Source organism: Panthera pardus, unplaced genomic scaffold (assembly GCF_024362965.1).
Source record: "Panthera pardus isolate Hobbes unplaced genomic scaffold, ASM2436296v1 HiC_scaffold_6, whole genome shotgun sequence".
NCBI classification, from domain to species: domain Eukaryota; kingdom Metazoa; phylum Chordata; class Mammalia; order Carnivora; family Felidae; genus Panthera; species Panthera pardus.
This window is the reverse complement of record NW_026526991.1, coordinates 33,398,362-33,410,829: the sequence shown is the minus strand read 5'-3', so window position 1 is coordinate 33,410,829 and position 12,468 is coordinate 33,398,362. Positions and strand designations below refer to the sequence as shown.

At 32.3% G+C, this 12,468-nt stretch overlaps 1 protein-coding gene across 5 annotated transcripts in view; it reads right to left on the bottom strand.

The window, feature by feature from the left end:
* Positions 1-921: 921 nt before the first annotated feature.
* The window catches only part of MGAT4C (MGAT4 family member C), a 729,331-nt gene continuing 717,784 nt past the window's right edge, over positions 922-12,468 (bottom strand). For all 5 annotated transcript variants that reach the window (XM_053894595.1, XM_053894597.1, XM_053894596.1 and 2 more), the window contains 2 exons: positions 7,416-7,563; positions 922-4,187 (listed from right to left, as the gene is read on the bottom strand). In XM_053894595.1, the coding sequence (XP_053750570.1) occupies positions 3,046-4,187; positions 7,416-7,563 (1,290 nt within the window). In that variant the 3' untranslated portion in view covers positions 922-3,045. The remainder of the gene's footprint in view (positions 4,188-7,415; positions 7,564-12,468) is intronic.

Here is a 12,468-nt window from a genome sequence, read left to right as displayed (position 1 = left end):
AAGTCCCAAAAACAATAGTTCAGTAAGAAATGGAATGTTCTAGTCTAATAAGTGTAGCTATATGAGAAAAGTAACTTTAAATGACACTTGGTTTCTAAATTATATTTTTATATCTGGAAAATATCTATGTTATAAAAGCTGATAGGTTTTTAGTGATACTTCAAAAGTGCTTCTATTAACACTTTCTATGTATTTTTATATCTAGACATGTTATTGCTGCTATAATGTGTATTTTCCAAAAATGTGTAATTTCCATATTTTTATTGTGCTTTTACAAATGCTTTTCTTTGATGTTCATAAATGCTGAAAAGGCTCCCTTAAGGAGAAGAATCTTAAATGTAAATAAACTTTTTAGTCAGTTCACAATAAACAAACTGAGACATTATTTAAGGTACATATTTTGTGCTTGAACCCTGTCAGCATCTTATTTACATAGCAAATAAATACCTCAACTGTCATGTTACATTCCAGTGTTTTTTCAATAGATATTTGTAACAAAGAAAATTATATATATATATATGTATGTGTGTATATATATATATATATATATGTATGTGTGTATATATATGTATATATATGTATATGTGCATATATATATACATGCATATATATACATATTTAAAAAACTGCCAAGAGAGACATTGATGAAACATTATGCTTAATAACAGATTGAATATGATTAAACCTAATAAGTGTCTTTTTGCTCTATGTCTCGGAGACAAGATTATAGGAGCCTTACTCAGAACTTTTAAATATAGGAAATGCAACATTGATTCAAGTGAAGAATGCTTGGTCAGATTATCTTTTTGAAAAAGAAAGGTTATTTGTCCCAGTATCCCTAATAGAGAATCTTTGTTTGTCCAAGTCTTTCCTTAAAAAGGTTGACCTCCACTTAATCTATAAAAAAACATAGACACATCCTTAGGTGATTGACCAGCTTATTAAAACCTGGGTTCTATAATGAAAAGATCAAGCTTAAGATAAAATGTAACCACTTTAAATCACATTTACATTTATAATTTTCTAGCAAATGTTCAATTTCACCCTCAGCAATATTTCTTGAAGCATTTTCCAGAAGTTGATATCAATGGCTGGTCTTTGGAAACACTCTCAGAACCTAGGCAGACTCCATGAAGTTTACAATCACTCCAAGGAGTCTGCCTAAGCTTTGATATTACATGTCTTTGTTGTGTACCTTTTATCATTAAAAGTAGAGAAAGTGATTATCTGTAATTTCTGAGATATATGTAGAATATTATACAACTAGCCAGTTAATGAACGAGGATGATAAAAGCCAATAAAACAGAATGTCTTTAAGTGTCTGGCAAATATCCTCCAAATCAAGGCAAAGATTATAGTTTAGTGGCAGTGTTCATTTTTTCGTATGACCTTAAGACTCAGTTGTGCAAGGAAATATTAATATTTATAGATTCACATTTTCTCTTTATTATACTATAGCTACTGGATGCAAAAAATACACAGTAGCTATTGTATCAATAAAAGAAAAAAAAATTCCCAATTTTTTATGAGTTTCTAATTTAATCAATTTGGATAGATTGAATAAAATGCTTTCTAATCTATAAAAACATATATATTTGGGTCTCTCCATAAATTTACCTGAAGTACTTTTCATATATTCACAGTAAACACCTTCATCTTTGCTGTTTGTCAAAAAATAGAGAGGATCCGACAAGCTCAGGGTATTCTGAACAACCAATGTCTTTACGATGCACTAAGGTGTCCTGAAATGCTTTGATAGGACACATGGTTTTAGCATAACTGTCCAGTCCCTTATAGTAATAGTTAGCAAAGTTTGTTCTCCATTTGCATATACAAGTGCATATACAAGAGCATCCTTTCGGGCACTTTTAGGTTTATTCCACAGAATGAAAATGTGACTTATGAAAGAATTATACTAGCTGTTTCAAGATAGCATAACTTATTATCTCAGACTCATGTAGAGGCGAACAGAAAGCATAATTTATGTGAGGAGCAATCTCTACATAAGGGAAAGAGCACTGTGGATATCAGAACATCCGATCTCTCGCTTTGGCTTTACTATGAACTAGCTGTGAATACAGAAAAGTTAACTGATTTCTTGGTTTCCTACTTTTCTCTTTTATAAGATGCCCATTTAAACTCTAAAAAAAGTATATGATAGATTACAACGATTTCAATTGTATGAATTTTAATACAAAACATATAAAATCAATTTCAAAAATTTTCTGCATACACTGAAAATGTAAGAATGAACTAACTATAGGCCTTCTCTAATTTCTTCTATTAAATGTAGGTACCCAATATAACTTGAAAATATCGAGCATAACTACTCTTTTTTGCAAAAGGGAAACTAGAAAAGACTGCTTCCCACAGAAAATTTATTAACAATAGGTGCTCAATTGTTTTTATACAATGAACAATGCCCCTTTTTATATAAATAATCATGGGAGAAATATTTTTAAGCCATTTTTTTTCTTTCCATAACCTCACCTACACATAAAATGTTGCTGTAAAGCCATCACTTCTATGAGGAGGTATTCATTGTAGATGCCTGGAAGTCTATGAAAATCTATGTTTACAAGAAAAAAAATTATCATTCTAACCAACTGCATATTCACACAGATGCTTAATAAGAGCTATCTGATGACATAATGAATTATCAATTCTTGAGGAAGTGCATACAGTTGGCAACTATTTTTTAAGACTCACCATCCAGCAAACTAAATTTTCTCATTTTGAATCCTTCATGTCACCTTTTTGACATTTAGTTGAAAATTTGGAACAAACACGATAACATTAAAAATATAAATGAAATTCACAACGCACTGATACCCAACTTCAGAAGTTAAAATAAACTCAAGTGTGTATTAGAGTAAAATTATGTTGACAATATGCAAATCAAAACTGCAAAAATGCTTAGGCTTTTCTTTTAAAATGTCTCATCCATTGCTTTCCCTCCAAAGGACAAAAGTAGCAAAAGAGGAAGGTAGCAAAAAAGGAAACAGGAAAGCCTGTTTTAGGAACTGGACATCTCGGTTTAATTGGCTAAAAAGTCCAAATGCTAATACTCCTAATAATCAGCCATTCCTTTTGTGTCTTGGTAACGTATATCCTTATACAATGTATATCAAATGGAATTTTTTGATTCACCTCTGACATTTCAAAGTTTCCATTTTTGAATTCCCCTAGTCTTAAGTAAGTAACACATTGTCTACTTTGTTTGAAATCTATAACATTTTCCCCAACATCTAGGGCTCCATGATGCAAAATGTCATTTTGCCGATCTTCTGTTCCAGTACTCACTTTAATTTTTTTAATTAAAATTGGATTTTCAAATATAATCACAAAGACGTCTCCTGCTGAAGGTGGTTTTCCCCAAAAGTACTCATCGACACTACTATAAGCCTTGCTTGCTTCATAATTTTCAAAAACATTCATGTTGGTATACAGATTTGCAGGAGGGTTATCGGGGATGTCAAATGACTCTTCTTCAAAATCATCATCCTTCAGCTTATTCTCAGTCCCTTTATATGATGAATAATAACCCATGTGCTGAAAGAGAGATGGTTTAAAACGGATCACATTTTTCTGAGCTAAAAGACCCCGAAAATGAGTCAGTAGCCAATCACAAGGCATTTCTTGATAAAACATTAATAAAAAGTGTGCCAAACGTGGGAGATCATGAGAATGATAAAGTTTTCCAATGTAGCCAAGCTTAGAGAACTCAAGAGTTACCCAGTAGGTTCCTTCAAGGGATGTAATGACTTTCTTGATGGCAGTTAAGAAATTTTTTGAACATCGAACATCATCTTCAAGCATTACATAATAGTCTGAAGTATTGGCACAAAAATTAAGCAGAAAAGCATAATCTACATTTTGCTTGGAACGAAATCTGACTCTGTCTTCTGGATCATTGTAATTTCTTTTAAGGCCATCCAGGATTGGGTAGTATTCCTCTGGAGCATGTATAACTACTAATCTTCCTGCAATAATATGGTGGGCAAATTTCTGTGTAATATCCTGGACTATGACCTCACGCCAGGATGAATTAAAGTCTGCTAGATGAACCACCACTGAAATTTCCTTCAGCTCTTCGTAGCTGGACTGCTCAAAAATTGACTTGATTGTCTCAAGTAAATAGTTTCCTTTTTTTCGTTTCACTGACGACAGTCCAATGGTAAGAAACCCTGAACAAAAGAATTCAGAAGGAAGACAAATTAAATGTGAAATAGGTTTTGAATAACAGAGACAAAACTCTTTTCCCCTTAGGCCTGCTACTGTATTAGGTAAATCTAGTAAATGATATGTATAGCATATTTTGTGATTAAAGTATTATGCTAAACATATAAAGCCTATGGTACTTAATACATAATTGATTTTTCTATGAAAAAAAATGTCTCTTAAGCACAATGACATGTGAGTGTTATTGCTGTAAACATTTGTTTATGAAATAAAAAATATGATTTAAGGTGTTTTACAGCTTAATGCTCTCATATATGCCCACTAAAGAAGATAGATGTTTGGATAATATCCACACTATTAAAAAATGCAAAAGGAGAAGGGAATTCACACTTAAGGATGACAAACTAGTCTCAAATGATAAAAAAGAAAATTAAGCCTAACTTATTCTTTTACACATCTTTACATTTTTCATAGAAAACATGGAACATTTTCATTTGTCTTTGATCACTGTCAGTATTTTGCACCAGAAAAATTAATAATTGGACTTCACAAGTTTATTTTGAAATTTACCTAGTATTTTAATTAGAATGCCAACAAAATTATAACTACTTTTTAAAAACTGAATTATTACTTAAATGTGTTGTACATTGTTCCAACACATGAATATCCCCGTTTTCCTTATTTTGAAACACAGTTTTACAGCAATTTTGTCTGGGGAAATTTTTATTCAGACACCTAAAATCTAAAATTAGAAACTGGATATTTGTAGAAAATAAAGTAAAAGCTGGTGAAATGGCAGTTTAGTTCTAATAAGTATGCATGTCTTTTTATTGAAATATTTTCACTTTTTAAACCTCTGATTCTCACCATGATTCAGAACTGAATAAAATTTCATAACCACTCTTTGGAAAATAGGAAAATGTTTATATTCACCAAAATCACTGTTTTTTTTTTTTAAGTTTATTTTAAGTTTTTGAGAGAGAGAGAGAGAGAGAGAGAGAGAGAGAATGGGGGAGGGGAAGACAGAAAAAGAGAGAACAAATCCCAAGCAGTCTCCTAGCTCTGTGCCAAGTCTGATGTAGGACTCAATCTACTAACCTGAGCTAAAATCAGGAGTCCAACGCTTAGCTGACAAGCCACGCAGGTGCCCTGAGATCACTGTTTTAATACAGACACCTGCTTCTTGTGACTTATACAATACTGAAAGAACCCTGTCCAAGAAAACTCTTTCTCACTAGTCTGTCAGAGAGGTAGACATGGACACATTTTGTTTAAATACCTGGATTTACCACACTAACTTCTTTTGAAAAATGAGTACATTCTCTGGTACCATTAAACTCAAGATACCAGCCTTTACTAATAGCTTTTACAGTAGTCAATGGTATCAGGTTACTTTCCATATAAAAGGCAGGAGTCTACGAACTGTACCCTTGAAATTATCTTGAAAATTTACCCTATGCAATTATCTTGAAAATTCCTAATAGTCTTTTGGGATAGCTTTGCACCTATCATCATTCCTACTTTATAGATGAGGAAACTAAATCACAGGGAGATGTGTTAACTGTGCAAAGTGTTAACACTTCGTGAGACGTAGGGTGCCAAGATCCCAAATGTGCTGCTTGTACCCTCTGTTTGTATCACCTCTTTGTATAAAGCAGCAGCATATGTGCCAACACACATTAGTAAACTGAGGATGGAGAGGGAGAATTAGTAATGTTTGCACAAAGGTAGTGTAACAGATGGAGATAAAAATAAACAGTGGCAAACTTACGCAATTAGAAGAAAGCTTAAGAGCAATCAACATTTGAAATGAAGGAATGAACGGAAGATCGTCCTAAAGAAACCTGCATTAAGTTACAAATTTTCTCAACCTGGTTATCACAGACTCACATGTACAAACATTTCTTAATGGGGAACTCAATTTCTGTGGTCTCCACAAGATCTGTTAAGAAATTCATGATATCACTTGTTTCCTTGATTCCACGAGTCATGTTTTTCAGAGACATTTTTAAAGCAGTTTGAATCCTACAATTGATGGCATCTTACAATTAAAATGATAATGTGTATTTTCTTGGTGGCACATTAATTAGATCATTATACTCTGTAGAGTCTATAGCGTCTTGAAATCCATGAAGTGTGTGTAGTATGTTACTTCTCAGATCCAAACTGCCTGTAGTGAGTTGAATAGTTTTTCTATTCAACCTCAGAATGTGACCTTACTTAAAAATTGAGGTTTTGCCGATGTAATTAGTGAAAGATCTTAAGATAAATCATATCAGATTGACAGTGGGTTCTAAATTCAATGACAGGTGTCCTTGAAGAAGAAGAGAGGACACAGACACAGAGCAAGAGAAGTTCATGTGGAGATGGGGGCTGGGATTACAGTTATGTCCCTACACGCCAAAGAACACCAAGAGTGACCAGAAGCTGAAAGAGGCAAGAAAAGATTTTCCCCTTAACTTTCAGAGGGAGAGTGACTCTGCCAGCACCTTGATTTTGAACATTTGGTCTCCAGAAACAGGAGAGAATAAATTTTTGTCATTTTAAACTACCTCGCTTGTGGTAATTTGGTATAGCACCTTGGGAAACTAAAACAATGACTTTCACTTTTTCAAAAGTGGTGGCAAGTCATAAAAACCAAAGCATTAGAGTTGCAAAATATATCAATATTGGGAATAGTTGTTTTTAAACTATACCTTTACAATTTTAAATAAAATTATTTTTCTCAGTCTTTCTACATGGTTCTACAATAAATTGTTTGAAAGTTTATATTATAATTAGTCATGTTAAAAAGTTTCTTTTTTTTATTATTATTCATGGATGGGATCAGTGAGTAACTGCAATTTGTGAAGAAACATTGAAATGTTTCCCAAAGAATATATTATATTAGTAAATAAAGCCCATAAAATTTTATTGCTCTACAAATGAAGCCGGTTGTCATTATTTTAAAACAAAAATATTTTATGTTCTATATTCTTGATTTAAAAGTGTAGGGATCATGGGCACCTACGTGGCTCAGTCGGCTAAGCCTCCGATCTCAGCTCAGGTCATGATCTCCTGGTTGGTGGGTTCGAGCCCCGCTTTGGGCTCTGCGCTGACAACTCAGAGCCTGAAGCCTGCTTCGGATTCTGTATCTCCCTCTTTCTCTGCTCCTCCCCCGCTCACTCTCTGTCTCTTTTTCCTTCAAAAATAGATAAACATTAAAAAAAAATTAAAAGTGTAGGGATACTTACGCTTTCTTTGTAAAGGTGTGGCAGCTAAGTAGCGATATGTGACATTGATGGCTCCTGAGAAATTGGATAAATCTTTGAAAGTATGCACATAGCGTTCTGAATTCAGCTGATGTGTGGATGTTTCCCTTATAAGCTGTTTATCTCCTTCCTGAATGCCAAGAAGGAGGAAGAGAAAATAAATATAATAGATGGTCATGGATTGAAGTTTCTCCTTAGGCAATGAATATATGGGGCTGATATATAACATGGTTATTATATAAATCTCAACTACTGGTACCACAAGCTGTAGATCATTATCTCTTACCTGAATTCTTACCCAAAGTCTCTGTTCCAGGCTCTCCTACTCTATTGCACTCTTTATATTCCTCTTCCATTTGCTTTTCTACAGCATACATTAATAATGGCATTTACTTGGCCAAAAAAAAAAAAATCTCCACATGAAAATTACCACTGCCTTTATGTTAAAATTCAAATTCATCACAATAATTCAATGGTCTTAAAAATTCATAATCATCGACTTTATAGTTCCATGTAAAACTAATTCTTACTAACCTTCCCATATTTGAGTCATATTAAGCTGTTTCTTCTTCTTCAAGCGTTGCTAAATAATATTACACAATATTTCTGTGTAATTCTTTCTGGATAATTTATTAATCAAGAAGTTTTAGTCAGTTACTTATATGGCCACTATAATCAGACTGTTAAGAATAGATAGCCATGGTCCTTGTGACATTGTGGTGTTTTTTTCAAATGTCTTCAAGATATCTTAATTAAGGTAACTTTGTACCAAGTCAAGGAAATCTCTTCAGACCTTGCATTAGTTTCTCTCACGATACATTTGCTCATTACGTGTGTGTGTGTGTGTGTGTGTGTGTGTGTGTGTGTGTCTGATATTCTGTTGCAGGTGAAGTCTAATCCTTTTATATTTAAGATGCCGATTATGTAATTGGTAATGGACTTATGTCATTCAATCTCTGGGCAAGTTTATTTAAAAATATATATTCATATTTAGTTTAAAATATACCCCATTAACCATTAATTGGTCCTCTTTTCTCCCTTCTTCAGTATAAGTTCAATAGTAGATTTTGATCAGCTAGTCACCAGTTGATCAAGTCTTTACTGATTATACATTATTAGCAAAATATCGACTTTTTTGACCTTTGTACATGGCTTACTACCATGGGTAGAATATATTTAAAGATAACCTATTTAGAAAGAATTTTGTTGTTTCTGGCAAGTTCCTACTGTACTGTGTGGTGTTATATAGATCTATTTCTACTATTCCATATAGAATGGCAAGTCAAGCCTGAGAAAGCCATTAAGAAAATAGAGAAAGTGAATGCATTAAAAACAAATTTGGTGCTCATATTATCTGCCTGTGCTCAATAAAACTTTAATTAAACCCTTGCTATAAAAAATTAGAAAGGATTCTAATATAGTTTTTACCTCATTTGGAACATTCACCAGTTTACATCAAGTCAAATGTGAATGGAGAAAGTGACTGACTCAAAATTTAAAATCAATGGCCAGACTGGAATTGTCTTAGAATAAACATTGAGAATGGCAGGCCATGACAGGGAAGAGCTTTCAATCTGATCGTTGCCAATTCAAGATCTATTCTAAATATCCTTCTGTATGTTCAATTATATTTATAAACCTATACTTGGTCTTTAATACTGTATTTTTATATTTTATATTGCCTTGATAATTGCAAAAAAATATTAATAATATATTTATAATATTTAAAATATTTATAATATATTTGCCATCTATAAGTTACAGGCTTTCAAAATATATGAAGTTATACCTTGAATTCTATATTGCTTATAAATATACTAATTGAATATCTACTTAATCCTGATTATTTCAATTTCATTATGAATAAATATGTTTATGTTTGTCTTTCTGAAAACCTATATAACATTATTAAAGTTTTAAAATCCACAAATTTAGGATTGCCAAAATGTAACTAAGGACTCAGTTCAGCATCAGCTACATTAATAGTAATGTAATAGTGCCCATTATCAATAGAGTCTAGAAGAAATGTCTATAAAAATCACAGCTATCACAACACTGAATTCATTTTACCATTCTGTTCTTATGTGATGTTACATTCTAAAGGCAGTGCAGGATATTGAATATTTCTTTAAGAATTCTATCTTGAATGTGTAAAAATCCAGACCTTTTCTGTGTTAAGATAGAGTACATTCATCCTGATTGAAGGACATAACAGAATATAAAATGAAATGGAACTTATATGAAAGCACTTTATTAAATTCTCAGGAACAAGCTTCTTTACACTTTTCAGCATAAATAAATAATGCAACTTTCACCTGAGTCAGCCTTGTTGGCTGCTTTCCAGAGGCATCTACCTGAACAGCTAGGCTCTCCCTGGATACCTTCTTTCTGTAGATACTATACTGTGGTGTATTTCTCAGTAATAAGACAAAGCTTTATGACAATCATTTTCTGGATAGGAATGCAATTCAATGGACTAGCTACAGACTAAGTATATACCCTAGTGGCTACTTTGAAGATGCTCACAGCCCAGAGGCTAAGTTGATTGGGCATGCAGTGTCTCTTCTACTTAGTTTGCCTTGGAATAGCATTTGTCTCTTACACTGAGCTTGGCTTCCTTTCCCAATGAAAGGCACATATGTCCCGAATATGTAAGCAATACATTAAACTGTTATATGCCCAGTATTTCAGGATACAAATGGATTTTCTAGCAAAAACACAGCAGAATACAATGTACTAAGTAACTCCAGAGATCTTTTACTTGCAATTGTTTATCTGTTTTCTCTGAATTGTGACTATTATTTCCCCCTGAAATGAGGCAGGAAAAAAAGATCTACTACTGTCTATGTTTAGAAAATTGTACACATTGTGGCATTCTAAAATAAAAAAATAAATAAATCAGATGATTTTATGAAAACTGAAATAAACACAGATAAAAGGGTCAAAGGGAGAAGTGTTAAGAAGAAACTACGTGTATACTAGTAGGTGGCTGGCTTTCCATGGATATTAAACACTTTTAGAAAAACAATATTAATGTAATTTTATATTAATTATTTAAAGAATGTTTAAATCTTTATGCATATTAGCTTTGGGATAAAAATTAGCTCCAAATGCAGTTTAGGTAAAAAATCATCTAGTAAATAGTGAGAAATTAAACTAATAAAAATACTGTCATTAAATTTTCAGTAAGGTTATGCTTATATTTAACCATCATTTTAATTCACTCTTTCCACTTTAATATAAGTATTTAAAAACAATATTTTTTTTTTAATTTGAGAGAGAGAGAGAGGGAGAGCATGAGCAGGGGAGAGGGGCAGAGGGAGAGAGAATCTTAAACAAGCTGCATGCTTAGCATGGAGCCGGACTCAGGGCTGTATCCCTTGACCCTGGGATCGTGACCTGAGCTAAAGAAAAGAGTTGGATGCTCAACTGACTGAGCTACCCAGACACCTTCAAATAATTTCAATTTTAAACTAAGGAGCAATCCCTTCTCTATACTTGGGCTGATTTGTGAATTTGACTAGATATATGCCTAATATAGCCAGAGAAAATTTCATCAAGAAAGTACTCTTTAGTAAGAGCTGCTTCATTAAATCATACCTTTTTACATTAGATGGCTGGGACTGAAGTGTAGATAGAAATGTGTAAAAGAGCATTAGTATTTGATCTTCTTATAGATATATACTCTACTAGTTCTTACACATTTTATAATGAATTTGAAGAGCTTTTAAATCAACAAAATAGAAGGATGCTTGCTGCATACAATGGTCTTTTTCTGTTTAAAATGAGACACTGCAATTGAGTTTGAAAGTGTCTCATAAATGCAGCAAATCATTAAATGCAATAGGTATCCTGTTAATACCATGTGTTTCATTTACAAGATGTGATTTACTGCTACCAGTAGACACAGATGTAAGAAATATTTTTTTATTACAAAATTAAATCACTTATCAAAAGCTCTTCTAATTAATTTATGATCTTTAATTTTATCCAGAAAAAAAATAGCTGGATCACATGGGTCTTGCTATATTGTCTTTAAGTCTTATAAAACTAATAATTAGGTTTAAAGAAAAATCAAAGTGCATATCATTAGTAAGTTTCTCCAATTTGCTATGGTTACCTAAATCATCCCTAGTCAAATTCTATGAACCTGTGGTGATTTCAGCCATTGTGAATTGTCTGTGGATAATAGAATGAAAGGTCCACAAGATCAAGACCTATACATGAATGTAAAAGGCATAGGCAGAACCAAAATCTAGGAATCTGGCAGAATTTCATCATCAAACAATGCTAAAGGAAGTAAAATGCTTTACACAAAACTTCCAAAGAATATCTGTACCAACTAAGATCAAATGATTAGGTTATAGGACATAGAATAGTATATGGCAAATCATGGGTAGTTAAAAAATCATGTTCAATTAATAAAACATTTTACTGGGAAATGCTTTTTGTTGTTATTGTCAGATTTTCTCTTGATAAGATATTAACTGAAACTTTCAGCATGCTTGCATAATGGAAAGTACTTTTTAGTCCTCTGTATGTCCAAAGATTTTGATTTTCTGAAATATGTGAACAGGAATAATAGTGTAAAGATTAGGACTTTTCCAGATAACTTAAGCTCAATTCAGAATGAAAGTGAATAAGCAATAATTACCTTCTTATTCTCATCAGACATGAAATGATGTGATACTTATAACAATAACAACTAATAGAACAAATTGAGTTCTCAGAATTAACCAGAGTAAGTCCTTTGTCCGTTTCTAGAATTTAATTAAAAGTTAATTTATATGCTATATTCTAATTTATCTTTTTTTAAACTACTGAATACTTTTCACATCATTGTTTCTAGTTCTTAAAGTTGTATGTTATTTTTCAGTGAATTTAAATATACAACATGGTGGCCATTTATGGCTATTCAAAATCAAATGAAGTGTCATATATGATAACAAAATAGCATAATTAGTATCATTAGTTAAAATGTAGAATTTTGAAAATTTTGAGAAGAAAATTGATAAAGGACTCATATCTTTAAGCA